The 27,023-nt window shown below is 39.7% G+C and overlaps 2 protein-coding genes and 1 long non-coding RNA gene across 6 annotated transcripts; 1 reads left to right on the forward strand and 2 right to left on the reverse strand.

Moving 5' to 3' along the window:
- Positions 1-2,009: 2,009 nt before the first annotated feature.
- On the reverse strand, positions 2,010-13,046 carry LOC308063640. The gene is made up of 2 exons (XR_013928023.1): positions 10,453-13,046; positions 2,010-9,366 (listed from the first exon to the last, which is right to left on the reverse strand). It is a non-coding gene; the product is annotated as an uncharacterized lncRNA (long non-coding RNA).
- On the forward strand, positions 5,594-17,702 carry PLA2G10 (phospholipase A2 group X). Its single transcript, XM_080386864.1, has 4 exons — positions 5,594-5,710; positions 10,101-10,266; positions 13,042-13,148; positions 15,703-17,702. The coding sequence occupies exons 1-4, from the start codon at positions 5,632-5,634 to the stop codon at positions 15,846-15,848; spliced, it is 498 nt and encodes a 165-aa protein (XP_080242990.1). The 5' UTR covers positions 5,594-5,631; the 3' UTR covers positions 15,849-17,702.
- On the reverse strand, positions 16,971-26,994 carry BFAR (bifunctional apoptosis regulator). 4 transcript variants are annotated; one of them, XM_080386843.1, is made up of 9 exons: positions 24,215-24,806; positions 24,071-24,120; positions 22,698-23,026; positions 21,657-21,858; positions 21,121-21,290; positions 20,286-20,430; positions 19,868-20,038; positions 19,140-19,342; positions 16,971-18,259 (listed from the first exon to the last, which is right to left on the reverse strand). In XM_080386843.1, exons 3-9 carry the CDS (start codon positions 22,961-22,963, stop codon positions 18,067-18,069), a joined length of 1,350 nt encoding a protein of 449 aa, XP_080242969.1. In that variant the 5' UTR covers positions 22,964-23,026; positions 24,071-24,120; positions 24,215-24,806; the 3' UTR covers positions 16,971-18,066. The 4 variants fall into 4 exon arrangements, with proteins under 4 accessions (XP_080242969.1, XP_080242971.1, XP_080242970.1 ...); XM_080386845.1 differs by lacking the exons at positions 24,071-24,120; positions 24,215-24,806 and adding an exon at positions 26,896-26,994; XM_080386844.1 differs by lacking the exons at positions 24,071-24,120; positions 24,215-24,806 and adding an exon at positions 26,294-26,867.
- Positions 26,995-27,023: the final 29 nt, after the last annotated feature.

Raw genomic sequence — 27,023 nt, forward strand, 5'->3', positions numbered from 1 at the left:
CATGGAATCACGTAGGTGGTAAGGGACTCCTGCAAGTCTGCAGTGCAACTTGCCACTCAAGGCAGGTCCCATTAAAGCAGGCTGCTTGGGCCATGTCCAGTTGAGTTATGAATATATCTAAGGATGGAGTTTCCACAGCCTCTCTGGGCAAGCTATTTCAGTATTTGACCATCCCTTTGTGGAAACAAATAAATTTGTTTCCTATATTTAATTTCCCATGTTGTGACTTGTGCTCATTGCCTCTTGTGCACCCTCTGGGAAGAATCTGGCTCCGTATTTTCTACAAGCGGTAGACAGCAGTATGACCTCCCCTCACCATCATGTTTAGACCTGAGTAAATGCAGCGCTCTCAGCTATTTCTTGTATGTCATGAGCTGCAGCTCCCCAGAACAGTTTGGTGGCCTTCATGAGCCTTGCTAACGCATATCAATGCCCTTCTTAAAATGAGACACAGAACTCCAGATGTAGTCTCACAAGTGTCAAATAGATGGGAAGAATCACATCCCTCCAAACCTACCAGTTACATTCAGCCCAGTATGCAGCTGGACACATATGTTGCAAGAGCACACTGTTGACTTATATTCAACTTGTCCACCATGGCCCTCAGCCCCTTTTCTCCAAAGCTGCTCTCCATTCAGTCAGTTCCCAACATGTCCAGCTGCATGGGGTTATGCCAGCCCAGATGCAGGGCTTTACATTGGCGTTCGCTGAACTTCATGAGATTCCCCAACAGCTAGCTCATTTTTCCAGTCTGACTAGGTCCATCTGAGTAGCAGCCCTGCCCTCCAGTGTATCAACCACTCCCCCCAATTTGGTATCACCCACAGACTCGCTGAGAGGTCACTGTCCCATCATTCTGGTCGTTACATCAGCCATTTCAAGAATCCAAGTTGATGTAACCTCTATAAAAGAAAGCAACTCAAACATCCTTCCAGAGATCTGCCAGAGATTTCAGAATTTGTTTTACAAAAATGCAAGAGCTGCATTGCTAAGTCTCTTCTCTAGATTTAAAAAGTAGCCCTGAGTTCCACAGGAAGCAGGCCCTGGGTCTTTTCATGGGTGCAAACACTGAAATGTAGAACTTAAGAGGGTGTAAGAAATCCTCTGGAAGGCAGAGATGGCTGTTGAAACTTAAGAGCTAAGGAAGCCAGGAATTATTTATAGAGTCCTTCCGTGGGATCTTGCAGTCTGTGGCTTTGCTCAAAGACAGACGATACATTTTCATATCATAAAAATGGACAGAGTTGCATCAGTATATAGATAGTACTCCAAGAACGTACTTGCAATCTTGTTACGTGCCTGGGTGATTGCATGCAGAGGATGCTAGTAGCCATTGTACTCACAGGAACAGAGGGTAGAATCTGGCACAGAACAAAACCAAAAAAAAGACAGATGAAAAAAGAAAACTGTAGGAGGTAAATTTAGCTCTTCTACATACATTATAACTGTAAACCAGTTTCAAGAACATTTATGTAATAACAACCTTCCCAGCACACAGCTGTCTTCTACTGGCAGCTGTGAGCTAGCACAGTGTTTTTGCAGAATGGACAGAATAACATCGCTGTCAAAGGGTATATAAAGGACAACACTACAAACATGGTCCCCAAAATTCTCTCAGAACATATGCTACTCATAGGCTTACTATTACCAAAGACATTACAGTATATAAGCTGGTATAGTCTTAAAGTTGGATTTTGTTCTATATGCTAGAAATAGATTTGAGATAATACCAAGTGCATTGGAAAATACCACTAAATGGCTTAGCAGAATGTTTTCTAATCTTCCACCTGGAGCTTGTCTCTTCAAACTATGCTTTATAACTCCTACAGTTTTTACATCCCCAACAACACGAGCTGAAGAAAACATCAGTAAACAGAAGCACTGGTTGTGAAAAGGAACTAAGAGAAGATGGAAGGACATGAAAGAGCAGAAAGCCAGCCAAATCTCTAAAAAAGGGAACAGAGGCACTGAGCGTTTCCAAACAAGTACTTGAATTCAAGTAAGGCTGGTTGTTTTTTTTAATGAAGACAGTGATAAAGAAGTTGCTTGTGTACTTGGACATTCAATATCTGAAGGAGCATACACGGTGTAAGGGATGTGTTCCAGGCCAAACCTGTGTCCCAATCCAATGTTTAAGAAAATGTGGGGTAACCTGGGGACGTTTGCCAAGTATAGCAATCAAGTAAATACAGTCAGTTGACTTACTGTTGGGAAGCGGCTCTTCAGTTCTAATTATTCTGATACCTTCACAGTGTGTTTGCTTTCTTTATGTCTGAGCAGGAGTCAGTGCCACAGAAGAACCCAGCTGGGACTTAAGCTGTGATGCAGAACGCCAAGGTGCAGTTTCCCAGCTCTGCTACAGCCATCATGTAACAACACCTTAAGCAAATCACCCTGCCTTTATTCCCACCCCTAACAGTGGGAAAATAATTTGTTTCACCATTCTTTATTAGGTCATTACTTCAGCAGCACAGCAAAACACATCATATAACTTAATTGTCACATGTTTAATTTGTGTCCCAAATTTGTAGGACTTCTTTTAGATCCCTTCAGACCCTAGTACTTCTATACTCATCATTATTACTACAGATCTTCATAACAGCTAAATGTGGTGTATATATAAATTTGACCAAGGTAGGTGCTCAATGCTTTTTCATTTCTCAGTAAAAATAACTGCTTTACTAAATAAAAACTGTTAGTGGAACAAATTCTTCTGTTAATACAAAAAAAAAAACAGCTTTGCAGCTGTTTAGTCAGCAGTAAATGAACTGTTAAACTGCTTGCAAAATCCTTCACTTGCTCACAGCGAAGTGGATAACTTGCACTTACATTAACCATGTTTCAAACCATTCTAGCCCCTTCCATCAACATTCTAACATTTTGGATTAATATACTCACCATCTTCCTGCATGTAAAGAATCATAGACACTGAAAAATAAGGCTTTTACAACTAACTTAACAACTTTGCCCATAATGTTCTTATGCTGTGAGACTGTTCCTCAGTACAGCTATTATGTCCCAATTATATTAATCTATTCCTCAGATTTAAAAGCAACTTAATTAAAACAACCATTAAGCACATGTAACCTTGTTTGAGAAAGTATATTTGAACAGCAAATGCTTCTCCCCACCCCTGCACAGCTCCAGCTGACAGAAAGAATTAATCAGTAAGAAGGAAAATGCCATTTGTCACATGTGACTTATAACAGTTAGCAAATGCTTCAGAGAAAAGAAAAGGAACAATACAGAAAGCAAATATGACAGGTCTACACTGCTGCATAAGCTTTCATTTAAAAATTTAAAGGAACTTTGAAATAGCATTTCTAAAAAATCACTCTATCATTGTAATCCATATTAACTTCCAGTCTGTTGCTGGTATATTTTCTTAGCCATATGCCATGACAACTAACTGGACAACCTAAATTCCCGCTCAGTAAAAGTATTCCCTTGCAATAGATTTCTCCCCCCCAGCCCCAATTTCACTAGATGTTCTGCTTTAAACTTTTACTACAGCTTGTAAGAAATGCAAGTCCTGACTTGCATTCCTTACTTCATCACCTCATATAGTTTTTGTCACTTCACAGCTGTGCTTTCTGATAGAAGCAGCTGTAGCCTAAACATTTCGGTCTTGCTTGATTTTTCAATGGTTTTAAGATTACTTTCCTTCCTTCAGAGAAAAAGCTATCAACTGCACTAATCCAACATCCAGTGCACCAAGGCATTGCATCAGTCAGTCTTCTGAAGAACAAACATGAAATGTAATTGCTGTTGCTCCCCTGGATACTGTTTTCATTGTCATATCCAATGGTATGCTGGATGGGATACTGTTCAACTGGAAGTTTCACTAAACAGTTGTTGAACACTATTAAAACATTCTAATAGGTGTGACTTATTGACCGGAAGAGTTGGTAAACAAATGCAATATAAGTGACAGTATGAAAATAGAGTAACAGTAATTAGCAATGTGACTCCATGAGTAATACGGAAATTGCTTTGACCCAGTTGATGACAGTAGCAACAAAATATTAAAAAAAAAAATTTTTTTTTTTAAATCTATCCCAAATAGATCGTCTCTCTTTTAGGACTTGTACATTACCAAGACTTCTCAGGGTCATTGACAACATTTGTGGTTGTCAGAGATCCCATTTCACTAGTATGCTACTCCAGCTCTGTTGGGAAGTGTCTGTGGTCCACTATGGTCGTAAGACCCAAAAGACAGGGCTAGAAGGACCAGCGGGCAGCGTGTCATAGCATGTTGTACCAGAAGCTGCTGGGTATCACTCAGCAGGGAGCCACGGTCGCACAGGGAGCCTCCAACAGCTTTCATCCCTTTGCAGAATACAAGCTCTCAAGCTGGAAACCCTTTCTCCTTTCTTTATACCATGATCTCTTCTGCACGTACTAGTTTTGGCTGGGCTAACATAGAATTTCTGGTGTTCTGCATGTAGTTGCACAAAAGCATACATCAGGTGTACAAAGCCATATTGGTATCCTACCTTAAACTGATGTGCTTCCACATTTATCCCTCACTACCGTAACTTCAGTGCCAACACAAACATTTCATAGAGCGTGAGTTAAGGAGAGGGTAACAAAACCAAATCCGATCTGTCTGTGCATGCTTTTTGTCTTTTGAAATCAGACCACATGCAATATTCTACCTCTCTTCTGAATGAAGGAACGATACAACACACAAATCAGAGCATTTTAGTGCAAAAGGAGAATTATCCTTCAGTATGTATGTCAAAAAAAATTTTCTTTCTTTGATGAAATACCATTCACTACCAAAAAACCTACCAGCTGCTCTGCAATAGCCAGATGACATGGCCAAGAACAAGTTCTTGGTAAGTTCTGTAAAAAAACCTATTTTTATCTCTCCTTCCTTATCCTAACAATATAGGCCTCAATGGAATCCAATGGGGATCATATTCTGGAATATAATAATGAAAAAAAAAAAAAAAAGAGAGAGAAAACCCAAAAGGAAAAAAAGAAAACACACACACAAAACCCGGTACCCAACATTTCAGGAGTCCTGATTGCTTGAAAAACTGTCAGGAAACCCACTGGTTTCAGTGCCATACTAAAAGGTCTGATGAAATACTCTGAACATAGCGGCAAGGGAAAAAAAACCGTGAAGGTAAGCAGTGTTGTCTGTGTGTTGAGAGGGGTGACAGGACCATGATTGCAGTATGGCATCTAGTCGTGGGTTTTGCAAAATAATACGGGAGTTGGAAAGGGAATGGAAAAAACGCGCCAGGATTCCAACCACCCGGCACGCGGAGGCTGCGTCCCGACGGAGGGAAGGCTGCGCGGTGACTGACCAAGGTGCGGGTGTCGGTATCCCGCTGAAGAGCGGCTCGTTCTTTATATAACACCTCCAAGAAGAGCAGCGATCGGGAGGTGAAGTTCGGCCCGCTCGGAGTGCGGGTGCCGCGCGCGGCGGGTGCGGGTGCCCACGCGGCTCCTCCCCGCCGCCAGCGCCGCGCGCCCCGCAGCGGGACCCGGCCCGGCCCGCGCGGCCTCTTATAGCCGGCGCGCGGCGGCCTTGCCCCACACCGGCACGCGGCGCTCCCGCAGCCAGGCGCGGCTGCCCGCACCCGCCGCCGTGGGACCCCGAACCGCGCCGCGCCGCCCATGGGACCCCGCCGCCCGCCTCTGCCCCTGCCGCCGCCGCCGCCGCCGCTGCTGCTGCTGCTGCTGCTGCTGCCGGCCGGTGAGTACAGCCGCGGCGGGCGGCGCGCCGGGCTCAGCCCGGGCCTCGCGGGGCGCCCCGGGGCTGCGGCTGCCGGGGCCGCTCGCCCTTCCCAGGGCGGGACGGGGCTCGGCTGCGCCCGCGGCGGGCGGCGGGGGGAGAAGGGCGCTCGGAGAAGCGGTGGAGGCGAGCAAGCGCCTTCCCGCGCGGAGCGCCGGGCACAGCCGGGGTGCAGCCGGGGCCGCCCGCCCGCCCGCCGACACGTGCAGCACGGCGGTGCGCCGGAGGTTCTCCCGCTACTTTTTTAAAGCTCACCGGTAACGTGCAAAATGTGTTAAAAAGCTCGGTATGTAGCATCAGGCTGCAGATCGCACTGTGATAACCAGCTTCGGACAAAGCCAAGTCACCCACCCGCACTCTGCTGCCGGGTGCTCAACAGTTCCCCGGCGCGAGGGCTGCGGGGACCCCCAGCGGGGAGCCCCCAGCCGGGAGCCCCACGGGGCCTGCAACATCACACCCGTCTTGTGCTGAAAGAATGAGTCAGGCTTTATGAATAAGTTACGGGGCGAGAAGGTAATTAAAGGACCCCTGCCTCATACCTGAGCATAGCTGACTGCTCACTTTGCAAGTATTCCTTTGTCTCCTACGTCCTATTTATTAAGCAGTATTAAAGACCAGTTGTAATGATCTGCAGTGCATTTCCTCACAGTTTTTTTTAACTATTCATCAGTTTAGGATCTGAACATACTCATTTCTTTCACACTTATGTCAAACTGTATTATCATCCCTCTTTGTCAGATAGGTAAGTGGGCTGACAAAAAAAGGCATCCACTACTTTTAGGTTCCCGTGGTGACATGTTAGAACTCGATTTTACCTACCACTACTTAAATTATCTGGAACTTCCAACTATACAAAGCCTGGCTGTCGCTGGGTATTACAGTATCTCAGTACTCCAACCCAGGATATCCAGCAGGCTACGAGCACACTACTAGTAAACATGGATAGGCATCGTTTTAAAGTGATTAAACTAACCTCATACTGAACCTTTGTGACTGCTGTGAGGATAAAATCCAGTTTTTCAGATCAGCATTCAGCTGCCTTTTAATTAAGAGATTCTCATTTGTGATCTTGCACTTTTTTTTACACATTCCTGCACAGCCTGAAAATTCACCAAACCAAATCTTCCAAAAAGGAAGGACATGAGTCTTGATTCATTCTTGTAACAGATCTGTGCATAGAATGACACAGGGTCGCGGGGGGGGGGTGGGGGGTGGGGGGGGGGCAGCGGGGAGGCAATCCCATAATTACAGACCATAAGGTAAGGTGCTTGCATAATGGGGCCAACTTAAGGTCCCCACCAAGCTTACTGCCCCAGTTCTACTTCCTGACCTCAGCATGCCCCTATTATTCCTTCTGCATTTTGATCATCCTCCAGACTTCACCATTTGCACGGCACAAACCTCAGCAAGAACGTTAAGGAAAGTAGTGGAAGACTCACTGCTGCTGCCAGCCTAGAGTGATCGTTACAGAGAGCCTGGCTTTGGTCCGATAGCTCTGAGTCAGACATCACAGCCACCCATTCTGTAGGCAGTGAGGTAGAAAGGCAATGTAATTTACCTGTTTCTCAATGCTTGGTCCACAGTATCAAAACAGGCAAATTGATCCTTTCAAAAAATTCATACGTGACCACATGTAGAGGTAAGCGCATCAGTAGCCTGGGCAACAAGATCTAGCAAAAAAGGCCATTCCTGATGGCTTATGAAATGGGGGGGGGGGGGAATCTAAGGAAAAAAAAGAAACTTCTATAAAGCATACAGTTCAAATGTTTCCACTTCTGGGCAGATCTTGGAGATACATCAGAAAGTCTGCTTATTCCCAAGTTTCAAGTTCTGAACTACAAGAGCGCTATAACTGTACAAGGGAAATAGCAGTATAGGAAATCTTACATGTATTTAACATCAAAAAATGTTTCTGAAGCCTCAGTTTCTGAAAGAATGGCTTAACATTTCTTTGAGAACCAACAAAACATCATAGACTGTATTAGATGCTAATGATTAATGTAGTTATGTATTATAATCATGCAAACCTATGTATCTCAAAAATAAATCTCTAGAAATAATTATTATGTTTGCATTGTGCCTACTGCAAAGAGTAAAGTGTTATGGGACCTGTGACCTCTCACAAAAAAATCGTGTTTCTAAAATGATTTTTTCCTCTACGCATATGGAAATGTAAGGGACTGGGTTTTTAAATAGTAAGCTATTCAGAAAACTAAGGGGAAAAAAAGAGTAGGAAGGTATAGTGGAAAATATCTTTCAAAGACATAACAATGTACAGCATTTAACACAATCTGAACTCCTAAGAGCTCACACAGGCAGCAAAACAAGACAGCATGATGAAGTTCAAACTCTGCAAACATGGCAGGGCTCCAATTTGGGCAACAGGAATTACAGTCTTAGAATCAAGCATAACACCAACACAATGTGATTGCTTACTTTCTCTCAGGCTGTCTTTACTGTTCACTCAGTTTCAGTCTTCAGAAAACCACCTCACGGCTTTTGATCTCTCTGGCTTAGTCATCACCATCACAAAGACAACTGCTGCATAGATTTGTGTGGGGTTTTTTTTCTTTTCCCCTCTGCTATTTCTTGGTGTCTGAAGCAGCCTTAGGGTTGGTACGGTTTTAGTTTCCCTTCAACCTTTACTTTTAAAGCAGCTACATCACATCCAGTTCCGAGTTTCCTGATGAGCTATCCTCTTGGTTTTTTCCTCTCCCAAGTATCTGTCTTCAAAGTTTCCTTTCAAGAGTGACAATAGCTTAAACTTTTGACAAAGTTCCAATTCCTGTTATGCAATAAAAACTGGAATTAAATATTACAAGAATATTAAAAGCCAAGACTAGACTCTAGACTATATTAAAATAACAAGACTAGACTCAAACTGCGTAACTGTAAATTATTTTTGTACACTTGTACTTATTTCCTGTGACCTCTAGATATCAAAAGAATGTGGTTTTTTTTTTTTTCATACCTATTATAAAGCAATGAAATTAAAATAAATGCAATCTAAAGCTTTTTTTTTTTTTAACCATTCTCACATACTACCAATTTTATTTCTTAATGAGATGATTTCATGAGGTGTTTAAATCTCTTTGTTTCATGAAATTATGAGTGCTGGAGGTCACCAGCATCCCACATAGTTCAAGTTACTCAGCTGTGCTGGGAACAATATTTTTCTGGCAGATCTTCCATTATCTCATTACAATTAATCATATCATCTATTATAATAGATTATTCTATTAGTCTATTATAATAGATTACATGATTGCACAGATTATATACAAACTGTATAATCATATAGTTATTCTGTTGTAAACAAATATCAAAACAATGATAAAGTCTATAAATATTTTTTCTGCTGTCTGTCTCTCCCACAGGTATTATCAGTTATTAAATCTTCATGTCTTCCCCAATCTGTATCTAGTACTGGGAGTTAAGGTTTATAAACTGTTCTCCTTATACCAAAAGAAATCATTAGTCTAATTAGTAAGACAACTCTAATCAGCAGCATTCCACTAATTTGTTTTGTACTCGTCCAGCTTCTTCAAAACTGCTGCAATTACCTTGGAGCCTGCGCTGTCCATTACTATTAAGGGTCTTCAATCCGTTAGCTCAGCCTGCAGGACGACATGAAACCCCCCCAAAAAGTCATCTGGTGTCTCAACATTTATCTGCTGCTCTGGACCTACTGTTTTAGTACTGACACAGGATGGTTAAAATAAAGCTCCTAAATACAGTCTAATTCTGGGGAAATAATGGTGAGAATCCCTTAAACAACAACAAAACTCAAACAAAATGAAACAGGAAAACATAAGCAATGGAAATTACTCCAAGCACCTGCCCATTTCCCTGCTATACGCCCACCCTGCCACCCCCGCCAGTTATTTGGCTCGTCTAAAAAGGAGGAAAACCAGAACCCCATCATAGAGGACATGCTTGTTCAAATGTAAAGCATTACATTCTCCAAAATAACAAGGGCAAAATTGCATGTTATGATAAGGAAAAAATACTGCAATGGTTAGGGCATCTAATTTTAGCAGGTTAGTGGACCCAGACTGCAGAACACATGCTAGCTCTTGCCAGTTTCAAGACTGGAAATGACTGAGGTCTGCCACTGTATGCTGCCTTGCTGGGAGGAAACCACTGCAGTTATTCAGCATGCTGTTCACTACACATGGGGGTAAAAAGGGACTAGGTCAAGCAGTGTGGCCCCAAAGAAAAAAGAAGAGGAAAAAAAAGAAAACTGTGTTATTTTCAAGTACTGACATTCATTATCAAAGTTTTTTTTACAACATACTATTTTATATCTGCATGTTTTATTCAATAAAAAAATAAAAGTCTTCTTCCACAGTCTATAAAGGCGCTTTTGGGGAAGCCCATTTTAGAAATCGAAGAGGACTTCTTGAATTAGCTGGAGCCATTAGATGTACTACAGGACGATCTCCTTTTGCCTACCTACGCTATGGATGCTACTGTGGTCTGGGAGGAAGAGGATGGCCCAAGGACAGAGTAGACTGGTAAGCATAACTGTTTATCTGAGTGATTAAGTGCTGAATGTATGCAGATGACAGAGTAAAAGGACAAAAATATGAATTAGGCCTATTTAACATCAGTAAGGGAACTGAGTTTAAACACCTCAGACTGCTAAGAAACTCTGAAGCATTAAAATTGCGTTACTGTAGATCTACATAAGTCTTACTTGCCTTTAACTCAAACTCTCATTGCACTAATACTGGATTCACAGTCCAGCTGAGCTTCTTTGCTCTTGCTGTTCGGCCAAAAGCTGAAGATCTAAAGTCTTCTTGGAGAAGCTTTAAAGCTCAGTCAGTCAAGCAATCCATAAAAGTAAAAATTTAAAAAATAAAATCACAATTCAAAAAATCTTTTGATTCTACTACCATCCATCCCATTGTATTAGTATTCAAAATAATACATAGAAAATTATGCAAAATTCAACCTATTAAAAAAATGTTTGAATAAAGGGAATTATGAATTGTTACTAAAACAATTGTAAACCCAGACCTTTATATTTAGTACTAAACTTCAGCATATAGACTATTGTAAATTTAATTTATAATTGAACATTAGCTGCCAGGAAGATGATTTTCTGGTTACAGTAGTTAAATAAGTGTTTTATATTTTCAAGTTTATCATTATAATGATGCATTTCCCCACCATATGTGACATCTCAAGTTCTGACTTACCAGACAGATATATTGTAAATTAAAAGGAAAGCAAATGTCTGATACTCACATTTAAGGTAGAATATATAGAAAGTTGAAATCTGATTTTTTAATTTTTCCTTTCCTGAAGATACTAGTCACGAATAGACCTAAAACTTCTAGAAACTTTGCCTACATATTTCAAGTTTTTGGCCAAGTAATCAGTTATTCAGAAGACAATTTGGTATAATGTAGTTGCGACTTAATGACTGGATACACATACAAAAAGAAGGGACTATTATTACTTCTGGTCATCTGTATACCTAAAGATAATGATGGAGAACCTGCAGTTTGACAGTCTTTCATTGTAGGCCATTTTTTTCACTTTTGAAAGTCCACAGTAGCAAGAAGCTTCTTCACAAAACATGGTTAGCTATTTGTGGTCTGGGTTTTAAGAGCTACAGAATGTTAAAAACAAGCCAGAAGCAAGTATACTTACTCTGCTGCATTTGAACAGAATCAAGAATTGCTCCAACTGAATGTAGAGACAAAAATTCTTACCAAGTTTGATTTCTTAAGTTTTGAGCTACATTGTGGGTTGTTTACATTCAGAATTATGCCTGAAAACTTAACTAATTGAAAATACAGAAATACTTAATCTGAATTAACACCATCTGTAATGGAGTTATTCAAATAATAGTTATTGCAATTTACATTTTTGCCTGCCGCTTATAAACTTTGGAAGACACAGTCACATATTGCTTTCATAAGATACAACACAAAATTCTTAAGCATCTATTTTTATTTAAAACACTTAAAAGAGGACTAAGGTAATGATGACAGTTTTTGTAAACACATGAAGATAGACAGCACTATGGCAAAAGAAGCTGCATTTCCTAGTTTATTTACTTCAGCACTGCTACAAAGACTCACTAATATTTTTGTTTTAATTTCTGTGTATTAAATGGATGTATTGAGCTACTTCACAGGTATGTGTTGTTCAACTGTTATGTACTGCACAATCTTTAAGTGGCGATTTGAGTGGAATTACCGAGTAATTACTTAATAAGTGTAGAAAAAACCCAGTAATTGCAAGTGAGAGCTCACAGCATTAACTTTTTCTATTGCAGACACAAATTCCTCAGGCAATCTAAACACCATCTAAACATCATGTGCCTATTGTAATATGATGGTTTTAGGCTACCAGGAAGAAACCCAATGACTGAATGCAAAAAGCTCATGGATACAACCCTATTCTCCCACCAAGTCAATAAGGAAAGTTAGTTTGCAGCAAAAACATACAAGCTGTCTAATTTCAGGTCCTTGTTACCTCCCCCCTACTTGCTATTCTAGGCTTGCCATGACTCTACACCAGAAGAATAACTCTTAAGCATTAAGATACACCATTAATGGTTACCTGTAGTGTTCAGTTCCACAATGTGATAGAAAGCCTATGAATTTGTTGTCCCCATTATGACAAGAACAATATTGAAATCATCATTTGGGGCAATTTTCCAAATTTTCTCATGATACCGAGCAAAGATGTTTAGTTATATTATGGCACTGAACAGCACCTGTGCCTATTCGTTACTGAACATTTCTCCTGCTTTCAGCTTTTTTGCCACCATGTTAGGACTTTGCTGTAATGTGACATTTATGATGGCGTGCTATGGCTGAACAAATTTTCTTGTCCCCTCCCTGTCAGTAACCATTACAATAGCATCAGTAACTGGCAGAAAAGGACATAATTCATTATCTGACAGAATATTGTGTCATTTGATCTTTCTCTTGGAAGGGGCTAGGAGAGGCATACCCACATGAAAGTTTATTGTGTTTAAAACTGAGAATGCTTTGAAGATTCCTTTTATATTTATTTGTGAGGAAGTTCAACTAGATCAACGTGTATCAGACATTTTCCTCAGCACTGATTACATGAAAGAGTAGTAATTTTTTCCCGGGTCATCTATTAAACCATTACCCTGTTTTGGTTCAGGCAACTGTTTGTACATTCATGTATGCTGACTTTCTATTTCACAGCCTGTAGAAACATGCTGATAAAAACCATCCAGATTACATGACCATAAATCACCGCAGCATGAATTAAGGCAAGCCCATTTCTGTTACTCCTAGGTGCTGCTTTAACCATGACTGCTGCTATGGTAAGGCAGAACAAGCAGGGTGTCACCCAAAGACAGAAAGTTACCACTGGGAATGTGAAGACAATGCTGCTGTGTGTGGTGAGTGAACAGTTCCAGTTGGGCTGTTTTGGTGGTGGTTTTTGTTTTTTGGTGGTTTGGGTTTTTTTTTTTTTTTACTTCTACTGATTGTCTCATTGACCTCATAGACATTTTCTTAATTAACTGTAAAATTCTTATTTTACCATCCTTTCTTTTGTGACTTCTTTGCTAGGGTACGCTGTGCCTCCAGAAAGCACAGCTATGCCAACCGAATACAGTTTCCTGACCTACTGACATACATAAGCAAACAAAATTCTGATCTACAAGTTCCTTACCCTTTCAGAACACACACACACTTTTTACTCAGCATTTACATGTGTTGAGGAACCCACGTTATGCTACTCCCTAGAGGTCTCAAACTGGAGAGCAACTACAAACGGGAGGCGAGAAAATTACAACTGTTTAAAAAGGATCCTTTTTATACTTAGCAGAAAATATTTCACACCATTTATAGGTTTAGGATGGACAAGCTTTTGGCATACTTATCACTGATCGTTTGCACAGCCCACTGCTAGTGGCTGCAATTTATGAATGAATTCACAAATACAATGTCAAGCACTGAGGTAATAAAGTATTTGATGAGTATGTTTATTTATGGAAGTAACATGTCCACAAGCCATAAAACGTTAATTTGAAAATATTTACATAATTGGTGTACAAGTTGCAATAAATGGCTGACCACATCCTGATAAATTTTGTTCGATTGCTCTGAAATATTAATGTAATATACTTGCCATGCTGTAGTATAAAAGAGAAAGACAAAGAGGTCTCAAAGAAACAAACAAAAAATGTTCAACAGGAAAATGCAGCATTTCTTTTACATTATTTGTTCATAACTCCCAAAGTTTCCAATTCACTTCAAAAACTTTCTGAAACTGAAACTTCTAACAAGCCCCCAAAATTTGCAAGTTTATTTTTCTTCTTGCTAAGTTTTGGGGTTTTTTTGTTTGGCTGGGGTTTGGTTTTTTTGTTTGTTTGTTTTGTGCACTGTTTGCGTTTTTTTGTTTTATTTTTAAATCAGGTGCTAGGTCAGTTACTTTGCATGTAATTTTATGCTACTACCTAGAATGCGAATCAGCTTGAGAACTGGTGGTTAATTGCACCACTAAAATGCAGACCCTTACACAAACTTGTTTACAAGTCTGAGTTTCTGACTACCATAGTTTAAAGGCAACACAGCAGGCCATTCAGAGAAAGCACAAAACCATCTCATTCTGTAACTCAATTTAGAATTTGCCTAACCTGAAATTAAAGTTTTTGACACCATTTCCTTTCCTCCTTTTCATTCAACCTTATCTTTGCCCAAGTGTCCACTTCATGCAGACTCTCTACTTGCTAATTTTCTCTGCTCCAGAAGTACTAAGCATCTTCTCTCAAACTGTCGAACTACCAAGTTACAGTCCACCTATATTTGGCTGTAAAGGTTCTGCTCCTGGTCTAGTCCAGAAACTGAGAATATTTTTAAGTATTGGCCAACATAGTAGGATGTCATCAAGAAAGCTGAAAAAAATGTCCCTGATGTTCCATGGGGAAAATTAATTTTTGGGCAATAACAAAAGAAGGAATAGTTCTTGGTTTCGGTTTGGGGTTGTTTTTTTTAATCCTGTCATGTTGTTTATGCTACTGACACTATTAAGTAGTTCTCAGGGTAGCTAGTTGCAGTGTCAACATATATACATTAAGAACACTTCCATTTCATAGCAGAATTTTCATTCATTCACAAAACTGAACACTTACTCTGCTCCTAGACAACTCTCAAGCAGAGATTCATCTAAGCTTTCAAAATGATAAGTACTCAGACAAAATATAATCAAGGATTCTTTAGTTTACAGACAGTCGCGGAGAGAAAAAACACACGTTTCTGGGTTGGCACAATAAAACCGAAATATGCTGCTGTAGAACTAAATGTTCATGCCAAGAAATCTGTTAAGTTACAAAACTACAATTAAAAAACCAAATATGGCCAGACAAGGATTTTATCGTACTTAAAACAACTTTACCTAACTTCTTACTGAATGCCTAAATAAAAAATGGTGGGCAATTTAAGCTGAACATGGAACATCTTTACATCCCTTATTTCACATATATAATTTTAATGCTATGTCCTTTAGTAGATTAAAACATGGATGAAATGGAAAATATCTTCCCAAACTCAAGTTTCACTAGAGCAATAGGGTGGGCAGGGATGATTAGAGACCACTTTCTAAAGAGGAATCAAAATTCCTTTATTAAAGAACACTAAGAAGAGTATTTAAGTCTTTTTCCAATTATTGTCTTTTCACCTGCCAAGATAGTTCCACTGATTATCAACTGTCACTAAACCAAACCATGCTTGTATATTCCCTGTCACTGAGATGTCCTAGCATGGAGCTCTGTCTAAAGAGCACAAAAGAACTGCAAGTCTTACTAAAGCTCAGTACAATTGCTATTGCATTTGAACCCTAAGAGCCATTTATATGGCAAATATGGAAATAAGGTAGCAATTCTTGGTATTCCATTTGGTATTTTTAATTACTTCAAACTAACATAAAAAGTTTACTGTGTTTTCTTTCAGAATCACTAGAAGACAAATGTCAAAAAATGGCATGTGAATGTGACCGCGAAGCTGCCAAATGTTTTTCTAAAGCTCCCTATCATACAAAATACCTTTTGTGGCCAGACTTTATGTGTGGTGAGATTCAGCCTTTGTGTAGGTATTAGATACACAACATCCGTCTTTATGAAAACTCTGTATGTATTTAAATCTAGAATGACTTTTTTTTGCTGTTGTGGCTACAGAGACAACAAATGATTTTCCCCTTTCTCGGTCTTCCTTCCTGCTACCTTAGCTTCTCCACATCCCAGAAGGGCCACAGTAAACATTTATTGTCTTTCTTACCTTCTACCGTGGACTAAAAGCAAGTTTGTTACTTCTACGTAAGCTTGTATTGACTAAATAGCAATTCGAGTTTGTCAGCTTAAGGAGCGACTCACTTAAAATTAATTTTGTTTATATTCAGTCACAGATTTTTCACATCCATAATATCATTCACTGTCAACTTTTCATCCCCCCTCCACTGGCTATAACATACAAATCAAACCTTTCCACTAACATTTACCTTAACATTTGTTAACTTTGAAGCGATCGGAAAAAATGCATAAAGTGACAGTGTCAGCAACAAATAACCCTCTCATCTATATTAAACACTTATTATGAAGCCTAATTTAGCTTTGTATATCATTCACCTTAAGTAGTCCTACCAGGTATTAAAAAATGTGTAATATTTTTTTTTCTAGTATTTACTTTTTAAATACAGTTTTCTAAGAAGTTGTTCGTTTGACACGGCTCAAACTCCTTACTCTATGTACACCCTGAGTTTCCTGTGGGCACAGGGAGAAGTTCTACCCTTAAAACTTCAGAGTCAGTTTTAAAAGTGCAAATGCAAACCATCACCAAGACAAATACATGAGAAAAGTAGCAGTCACTGGGGCCAAATGCCTTTCCCCTAAGTGTTTGATCTTGGACAGTATCAGTGCGCAGAGTTCAGAAGTGTATATACCTGATAAAGGTGCAAGGATGGTTTTAGCTAGGGTCACTTCATAGTTTTTTGAAACCTTGTAGGAAGAGAAGTCAGTAACAGAAATTGCTGAGTAATACACTTTTTTGTAACTGCTAATTTTAACAGTTTTAAGAACCAGAAGTGTTTTACTCTACTTTCACCCACCTCAACTTAAAGATGGCAGCGCTACAAAACAAGTCTGCACAACTCAAAGCTAATGACAGGCAGTTCAATATAAAAAAAAAAACCCAAACAACAAATCAAATCCCACTTCTAGGAAGGATGACGATTTCAAAAGAGATCTTTAATTTTTAGAAAGGTTCATAGGCAAATTTAAAGTTCATAATAATGATACAAATAAAAAAAAAGCAAAACAATGTAGAATGCAAGGGGACAAAGCTCTTGGAAAAAATCTAACTTTTGCTTTGTCAAAAAACGTACACTAACAAACAGCAATCCTGTTTACACAAAACTTTACAGTCAATATTCTTGCACAAGTCTAGATACAGGTATTATATTGCAGTAAGATGTAATTACAGTGTCAGGTCGCGTTTCCAAAATAACCCTTTTTAAGAGATAATCCTGAATTTAAGAATTAGCAACAGACTTCAAGAAGAGAGCATTAAAGAAACTACTGATGAAGTCTAACTGATCTGAAAAAAATGTTTTTCAATGGCAATCACCACATTTTCCACATAACAAGAAAACTCAAGCAGTCTTTGCCTTCAACAGCAGGAATTTTAGAACAAACTCTACTGTCAGACTGCGTATTTGACAGTCACAACTTTGTATGTAAAGCAGACTGAAAACACTGAAGTACTTTCAGTATCATCCTATCCAATAAGAGCTTTCCTTTGGCAAACTTAAGCTGAGGAATACATTCCTGGTATGAAATGCTAAGTTAAAAAAAAAATAAATTAAAAAAAATCATTGTAGCTCTTCAGAAGACACTGATTTTAAGGCAGGCTCGGTATGAAATGCTAAGTTAAAAAAAAAAAAAAAAACAAAAACCAAACAATCATTGTAGCTCTTCAGAAGACACTGATTTTAAGGCAGGCTTGAAAATAACCAGAATGGTCAAGACATAATAGAGAAGTTTGATCAAAAATAGGGTGACACGGCTGCGTAAGTTTTACATAGCTAAATCTGAACTGTAATTTTTCTGGATTTTTTTCAATAGAAAATTCCTTTCAGATAATAAAAGCCCACCCTCAAATCTAGAATCAGCTGGTTTAAGAGTAACTTACCTTAAGGCTTTTTTGTATGCTTAAGTTAACATAATCCACCACTTTCACTGCCACATATATTAAGAAGAAAAGCAATATTTATTTCAAGTGTCCATCTTTAGAAGCTAAACAGCTCCAAAGTTCCAATGCCAGTCACTGCACTTGTGTCTCCAGACGCCTTACTTCTTTAACCACAAGATCAATGTTTATAATTGGGTTAAAGTACAAGGCCCAGTAAAACAAACAATTGCAGACAAACTGAGGAATAAAAGGCCAAAAGATGGCAATAAAAAGACCCTGCGTTGAGACTTTCCAGAAATGTCTCCACATTCTGTGAGGAATAGTCCTGTGAAAAGGAAAGGGAGAGGCTTAGAGGAAATTTCTGTTTTGTTTTTACCCATTCTAAGAAAAGCTAATATGTGCTGCAGCCTCAAATTATTTAGCCCTTACTCAGGTACCTGTAAAACATCATTTTACACTCCAGAAAAACCTTCTTAAAATATAGTAATACTAGATTTTATATGAGGAAGCATTAAATCAATTTATTCAGACCACAAAGCACAGCGAATTAAAGTGGCCAAACTCCAGATTTGTCATGCACACCGTTCTCTTTTGAACACGTTCTGCCCCCTAGCTGCTGGCAGAGAAAGGGAAAACCCAGTATACACCAAAACAAGAACATCTCCTATGCAAGGTCTAAAACCCATAAATAAAAGATCACAGCAATTAGGAAACAATATGCTTGACTAAAGGCTAAAGCAGTAACTGAAATCTAATTTTTATGACCTATCAGAAATAATACCAGTGTAACCGAACTTATTTATGATCCTGGAGTCATTCTTTAATAGCTATATCATAAGCATCACATGACAAAATTATTATGTATTTAGTTCTCAGCTGACAGATAATACCAGTTACCATAAAACGCAATTCTCAAGGTAAGAGTTAATATTTACTCAATGGTTAAGAACATGATTACCATTACTGCGTTTGCTACATCTGGTCAGTAAAACCAGCTGTGAGAAACCCTTTGAAGTATTCAAAGAAACAAAGATATTCAAGAGTGAGTACCATTATATGTGCGAATTCAGATTCACACTATTAACCTCAGAGTTGTTGTTAGACACCAAAACTTCAGTAAGCAACTGTGAAATTGTAAGACCATTACTTTCTATTTATAAGGCTGTGTACTTCCTACACTCTTCAACAAGCTCAGTAAGACTTACTTCAATTCTCTTCTTGACCAGAGCCTCCAAAAGGAGAATAACTCCAGAACAGAAAGCAACATGGCATTTACAATTATAAATCTTGATGTCCAGTAGTGCACATCCAGCCAATCCCAAGCAAATTCAGCTATCAACTGGTATGGCAAAAATAAATACTTTACAATGAATTCTCTCCACTGTTTCCAAGAAGGATCTTTAAGGTCCTGTAAATTAGGATAAAAAGACTGTTAACCAATTTCCTATTAACAAACACAATACTGGCTTATTTCCACTACTTTTTTATTGAAAAATTGTTTTTTTCAAACACTGAAAACAGTAATATATCCTTACTTTACTTTCTGGTAGATAATACTATAACACAGTAATTTCCATAAATTAGAATAAAACATCACAGCCAGCCAGACCTTATAATGCCATTTGTTAAAATACAGGTATTTTGGGTGGACAGCCTTCCTATAGTCACGCAAATGTGAAAAAAAATTAGTTTTGCAGATTTAAAGTCTTAAAAAACTTAAATCAATCTTATTAAAGGTAATGGTCACTAACACCAGTGATTACATACAATAAAAATCAAGGAACTACTTACTTTGTAGTACTTTTTTTTTTTTTGAGAGTTGCATTGTAAAGAGATGAAATGGTGAATAATTACATCATGTGTTTTTATGCTGCTAGTCTTAAAAATGCTTGTAACTAAAGCAAGTAACATATTTCATGTTTTGAGCACTTACTAGTAGTTTTGTGACAGTATCTTCATACTTGTCTTCTTGCGTAGGACAGATTGTATGGATGAAAGGTAGGAAAGCTTCTGCATAATCAAACAAATATAGGTATAACATACTGAGTCTTGGAGAACCCTTCAGTGCATACAGAAGAAAGAGTGATTTTCCTGGATTTACCGCCTGAAAGGTATCAAATTATCAAGGTTCAAAAAAAGAAAAAATAAAATGAAAGGGACATGGCAGTTCCTAGATTTTTCTGGCAATCATTCTTCAAAGGATTCTTTTTCAAATACAACAGTTCATTAAACTGAGTATTGTTTATAAGAGATACTACCTTAATACTCATTCTGGCTTTAAGAGAGTTTTCTTTTAAAGATATTATTTCAAAAATACTTAATATACATGATAGACTTTATATAAAATTTACCTTATATTCCCAAAGGTTCTGTGGTGGTTTAACACCTAAAGTTTTCACACATTCCAGTTCTGCCATAATAGCTTTTCTATGGTTACTGTTCTCTATACTGTAAGGCTCTTTCATGAAATCATCCTCAGTCAATGTTAGGAGGAGTCTACAAAAGCACAAGAATTCAGAAGGTAAACAGTGCCTCTTCACCCAAACGCTATGACTAACAAATTAGCAATACACACTGAAGCAATTACTGATAGAAGTTACCATCTTTTGGATTATAAAATCAGAATGGTTTGGGTTAGAAGGGACCTTAAAAGATCATAATTACATTTGAATTTTCTGAATCAACAGCATCTCAGAGCCTGGGTTTTAAATACTCGTCAAGTTTTCTCTTGCCTGCTTTCAGAATGCACATTTATCAGCCTGTTGGCTATTATTGAACACAGTTCTTTAGTACTTAATAGATCTAGCTGGTCTCCTGAAATCAGACCTAAAGCTCTTGGGTGGAATGCAACAATGCATATAGTACATACATATTTTCACAAGAAATAAAACGTGGGAGGGCTGGATCATACATCAGTAGAATTTTACTTTCAATGTAATTTCAGTCTGCATTGTCAGCATTTTAAAAAGTTATTAGAAAATTTTCAGTTAGCTTGTTTAGTATCTACTACTAAAATTTACAACTACAAGTGTTAAAACTTCTCCTGAATTTCATTGTGATACACCAACAGAGTATTCCCACAATCTATGGAATAAAGTACAGTCATTTCACAATATAGTGTCCCTAATGAAAGCTATCAAGTAGCCCAATTACATGACAGCTGTTCCTGATAATGAGGCCTCTCACCTTCCATTCACTTTCTCCAGTAAAAATCTTTCTTTATAGTGGGAAGCCCATGGGCCCAACTGCTCTAGCCAAAGTATCACTTCGTCAGCAGTCCATTTAGCAACAGGCTTGTGGACAAGATGATCTTCTTCAAATTCTCTGCTACTCCAGTGATATCCAAGTAGAACTACCTATAGGTAGATTAAAACAAAAAAGAAAAAAAAAATCTTTTATCTCCAAAGTAAATATATTAATGATGCAAATAAACAGGCATTAAGGGGCTTGACATACAGAATCTTCCATTCTATAGATCCTAGAATATTCAGGTTCTAAGACAGTATCTTGAAGTTTTACCCAATTTTTCTAACTTCCATTTGCTGTATATTGCAATTGTAGCTCCTGACAGACAACTCTGAATGCTACCTTATTTAGTCTGCTCAGCTTAAGTCTCTTCTGTGCAGATGACCTTTTTTATGTGCACATAATTTTTAAGTATATTTGATTGCATGCTTACTCTTAATGAAGTAAATATGGAAAATCATCCAGACGGAACTTACTGCTACACAAGTTAAAGCTGTTAGAACGCCTGAGAAAAACCCTCCTCCTCGAGGATTAATTCTTCCTGTGTTCGAAACTGTAGGGATCTGGTCATTCCCGTATTTTTGGAAGGTTGCTAAGCTGCGTGCTACATCACTGTTTTGTTGAATATCTTCTTTTCTTTGTTCAATGGCATCAGAAAATAGCTTTTCAATAACATCCCTAATGGGAAAAATATTTGTCACTGTACTGTAATCACTGAGGCTTAACATTCAGAAAAGGGACTAATTTTTGGATTTTTGTTTTTCAGCCTCTACTAAAGACTGCCATATTTGAAAGCAAGAAAACAGTAGTTATTAATATTTAGTAAAGTTAAACTTCTATCAATTACTTCCAAACAACATTCTCCTTAGTTTCTAAAGATAGAGGAAGTTAAAATATCACATAAAGAAAAATTAAATTATTTCTTATATAAAACTAGAATTGTATGTGCTACTGGAAAGCTTTCACTATTCAAAAATGCTAAGCAAAAGACAACATAAAAGCCTGCCAACAATCCTACCATCTATTTATTAAAATATTATTAACCTAAGATAAAAGTATTACAAGAGCTTGTGGTAATTCAGGACAGCAAATCGATATTTCCAGCTTCATTCTGCAATAAAATCACATTTCTTCTTATAAATAATTCTTATTACAGAACTAATTACACAATTATCAAAGATCATTCTAACCTGGAATTATTAGAAAACAACCAGCTGTATTAAAAGATGCAAGTGTCTCAATACTAAAAAAGGATCCCTCCTCTCCATCCCCCAAACATTCAAAGGGACCCCCCCCCAAACCCCAAAATAAAGCCAATTAACCCACCCCTTAGTTCCATGTAGAAAAATGTGTTTGAACAGTTCAGTACAAGTGCAGAACATGAAGGACTTCAGGATTTAAATGTCCTCTCCACAGTTCAGATAACCAATAAACTACGAAGATATGCAGCAAACTCAAGAAACCAGACAACTAATTGTGTTTATTTTAGAAATCCAACAATGGCATAGTACACTCACCTGAGGAGGATGTTGACTTTGGGGAATCCTTTCCATTTTTCTCTGCATTCGGGGCATTCATTCTTCTTGGATGACACCCACCACAAGGCTAGGCAATGTCTACAGAAACTATGCCCACAGTTCAGGGTGGTGGGATCGACCAGAATGTCGTAACAGCAGTGGCAAAGGAACTCACTAACTGATATCTGCCGACCCATCTTGGGAGTAGCACGTGTTTCAACATTTGCCCTTTCTGTTTCACCTTGTAATGTCTCATCTTCTTCCATTTTCCTTTATGCCTTAGGCAAACAGAAAGCTCTTAGATCCTCAAACGTAGTAAGGCATTACTTCTGCAAAGCAACAAGATAAACCTCGTTAAGAAAAAAGTTACTTTAGAAGTTCAGAACAGCAAGCAGTATAGTTTATTATTGTCATTCTTTTGTCACTGGGATAGTTTTAAACTAACTTAGCTCTCCCCAAAATGAAACATGATCTATTTTTTCAACACCATATTCATTGCAAACTACAATCAGAGCCAGATTCTAGATGTAAACAGCTGAGTTCAGTCTCGCTATATTTTCTTTTCTTGTGTTAAGCAACACATGAAACAAAAACCCCACTATGATTCAGGTAACTTTTGACAGTATCTTTAATCAAGATTTTAGTAAAACACACCAATCAAAAGAAGCATCATCAGAGAATACAAAAATAAAACACCAGTATAATGTAATGACTGAATTTTTGTCACTATTCTTTCCAAGAATATGGAATAAAACAAAGTTCAATGCTAGACATTGTGGAGCCATACTGGGAAAAAAAAATACTAATTTTGATCCACAAAGTCATCCGCTTCAGAATTATAAGGGACTGATCTGGACTGATCTGCTTGCCATCAGGGAAGGACTGAACTCCGTATTAACTTCACTGGTAATTACTCTTTGCTAGTATTTCAGAAAATGCACAAATTCTGAGAAGAGTTTCAGATTGTTCCAAGCTTACAAAACTATAAACCTTTTTGCTTAATGTTCCTAACGTATTCTCTCAGATGGCTGTATCTAGTTTCTCGAGAAAAACACTGATCCAGATCACTTAACACTTATATGTTAGACGCTACCAAAACATAGACAATTTTCTCCTCAAGGACTCCACACCAAAATACACTTCCACTCTCCACCATGTGGCTCCTGTTTACTACTCGGTTACCACCTTTCCATCCAGATCAAGCACAAAGGGGTGAGCATGCCAGTGGGTAAAGACTAAAAAATTATTAACAAAAAAATACAAGCAGTATAGAAATACAAAGCAATAGTGCAACTAGGACCCTAGGACTGCTCACAAGCATTCAAAGCAAAGACTGTCGGTGCTTTAAAAGACAAACCTGAAACATCACTTACAAGACAACTAAACCCGAGGGTTTGCCCCTAACAACATTCTTCTCGTTTTCCTGGAAGAAAAAGGCAACAGGATTTCCGCAGGTGCAAAAATGTTTCGCCACTCTGTGCCCCAGGTGGGAGCAGGGTCAAAAGCCGAAAGCCTACTCGCCGCTCCCCTGCCGCCTCCTTCCCCTCAGGCTGCTCCCCCGCCGCTGCCACAACGCCGGCACCGGCGGCTCGGGCCCGCCGCGCCGTGACAGCCCTTCCCCCGCCCCGCCAGGCCGGGCCCACCGCGGCGGTGTCAGCAGCGTGCCGGCGCCCGGCAGCACGCACAGGCCGAGGCTCCGCAGCGGCCCGGCCGGTCCCGGCCCCGGCCCAGCTGGCGGAGGCAGGACTCGGGGCCGTGCGCCGCCCCGCCCGCCGCGGCCTCCCCCGCGGGACGCGCCGGGCCCTAGGGCCGCCGGGGGGTGGCGCAGCGGCCGCGGCTCTGCCCGCCGCCTGCCGGGGGGCGCGGGGGGACACGGCCGCGGCTGCCGGCGCCTCCCCCCGCCCGGGCTGCGGGACAAGCGGCGCTGCCGGGGCCTGCGGCGGGCTCCGGCACGGGCGGTGCGCTCTAGCAGGGGCCACCGCTGGTCTCCCTTCTGCTGAGAAGCAGAGCAAGCTCATCGACGCGGTCTGTTCGAGCGGAGCCCATTTCTCTTTTATCTTCAAGCGTCGTTAATTCAAAGCTCTAAAAACCACCGGGCAGGAACACGACTGCACTCACGTTTTGCTTAATCCACTCATTTCCATATTTGTGAGAAATGAGCTATGTTTGCTGAACGTAAGTCTACACACCCAGGTAATCCTCCTTCACAGAAACTGCGTTCAAGGTTTATTTTGCAAGTGAAGATCTAGAGGTCTAATCTGAGAAGTAAACCCGACTTTTAGATGCTAGTTTGACTGTAATGCTAACGCATACTGCCCCAGACTGGCTCACACACAGACTATTTCTACTACATGAGAGTACAGCTATGTATACACACATTCACAATTATTTGTACCAGCCTCTGTTCCCTTACCGCATCTCTTTCTGACTAGAGTCCAAAGAAAATCAAGTGCTTTTCTTAAAGAACTGTTGAGATTAATTTTTCACTGTATAACACAGTGATGTTTTCTTATATTTTGTTCTTGTTCCACTTTGATACAATCTACAAGTCCAGTTTAAATGACATTTGAGATACCAAAACAAAATAATTAACTTTTTAATTAGCCTATTTCAATAAAGAAAATAATAGTCTCTCATAGTTTGCTCTCCCATATCCAGATCTCTGCAGAGGACAATTATTATTGGGCTGACACATACATAGCTCTGGTTTTGTTTGCTTTAGAGCTACCCTAATCAAATTCCTTATCGGAAAGAAAAACACGTAACTGAAAAGTCTGTCAACTGTTTGAGCAATGATCCAATATCTGTATACCAAACTTCCATATTTAGTTGTTTTACTTAACAGTTATTGCTTCTTTGCTCACATGTGGAGCTCTGCCAGCAAGACTGCAGTATTATCACTTGGATCCATTTTGTGACAAGATCCAGTTCTGGCCTTCTTTAAAGTAATACATTAACGGTGCTAGGCAAATTTCCTACTGACATAGAATAAACAGGCATTTATGCTCAAGTGTACATGCCGTTTCAAGATATTTTTTTAAAACACAAAATTCTAGCTATAAATGGTTCAGGGATCATAGGAATGATAATGGATACCAAAGCAGTTTTCAGCTTTAGTCAAATTAAAACTCCACCAGTAGCACAGAAGTGCGGACAAGCAGTTAAATCTGTACAACCTAGCTTCCAAGGCTGATTTTATGAAAAGATCTACCAACCAGCTCATATTTATTTGTAGCTTTAATTAATATTTGAAGTCCTAATAGGCAAATCCTTAAACTACCCTAGCATGAAAGTACTAAACCTCTTCTAGATCAGAGGAAGTTCATCTAGATCTAACCTTAGCACAAGTGAGGTGAAAAGGTGGCTCAGAATATTCAGGCCTTGCTCTTGAACCTGCATACTGCCCTTGCCCACAGCTACTGCTTTCTGCTATTGTGCAGACACCTTCTGTGTCAGGTGTTTCCTTCCACTGCACAGGTCTGGCGACATCATGCATGGCCTTGAGCTTTGTTTATGGTTATACTGCAATGACATGTGAAACTTTTACCATTTTAACAGGAAGACAAATGCTTCTTTCATAATACTTTCAAGCCTACCAGTTCCTCTGGGCTTTTCATCGTTAAGGCATAATCTCCAGTAGCGCCCTGCTACCCTCCTGTTGTCTCCTCAGCAAATTCCCATCCCTTCTTCCTTGCTGGTGCTAGTTTAGCCTTTCATCTAAAAGGCAAATACCGTGTTTTCCAAAATCTGTCTCCTGCACGCGCGCGCGCACACACACACACACACACAGACACACACACACAGACACACACACACAGACACACACACAGACACACACACACAGACACACACACAGACACACACACAGACACACACACAGACAGACAGACACACACAGACAGACACACACACACACAGACAGACACACACACACACAGACAGACACACACACAGACAGACAGACACACACACAGACAGACACACACACAGACAGACACACACACAGACAGACACACACACAGACAGACACACACACAGACAGACACACACACAGACAGACACACACACAGACAGACACACACACAGACAGACACACACACAGACAGACACACACACAGACAGACACACACACAGACAGACACACACACAGACAGACACACACACAGACAGACACACACACAGAGACACGCAACCCGACCTCCCCTCCAGCAGCGACAATGGCGCCGGCGCGCCCGCACGGCGGGCCCGAGGCCGCGCTCAGGCCGCCGACAGCCACCCCGCCACCAGACACCACCCCGGAAGAAAATGGCGGCCGCCCCACCCGGC

The sequence above is a fragment of the Falco punctatus genome, assembly GCF_963210335.1.
Source record: "Falco punctatus genome assembly, chromosome: 4".
NCBI classification, from domain to species: domain Eukaryota; kingdom Metazoa; phylum Chordata; class Aves; order Falconiformes; family Falconidae; genus Falco; species Falco punctatus.

Excerpts from the sequence above, each read along its gene's own strand:
- PLA2G10 (XM_080386864.1), top strand. The coding sequence starts at position 5,632 with ATGGGACCCCGCCGCCCGCCTCTGCCCCTGCCGCCGCCGCCGCCGCCG. Across the intron at positions 5,711-10,100 it reads GCTGCTGCTGCTGCCGGCCG|TCTATAAAGGCGCTTTTGGG; the intron begins GTGAGTACAGCC and ends CTTCTTCCACAG. Across the intron at positions 13,149-15,702 it reads AGACAATGCTGCTGTGTGTG|AATCACTAGAAGACAAATGT; the intron begins GTGAGTGAACAG and ends GTTTTCTTTCAG.
- BFAR (XM_080386845.1), bottom strand. The coding sequence starts at position 22,963 with ATGGAAGAAGATGAGACATTACAAGGTGAAACAGAAAGGGCAAATGTT. Across the intron at positions 20,431-21,120 it reads CTGGAGAAAGTGAATGGAAG|ACTCCTCCTAACATTGACTG; the intron begins GTGAGAGGCCTC and ends GTGCTTTTGTAG. Across the intron at positions 18,260-19,139 it reads TGGTCAAGAAGAGAATTGAA|GACTATTCCTCACAGAATGT; the intron begins GTAAGTCTTACT and ends TCCTTTTCACAG.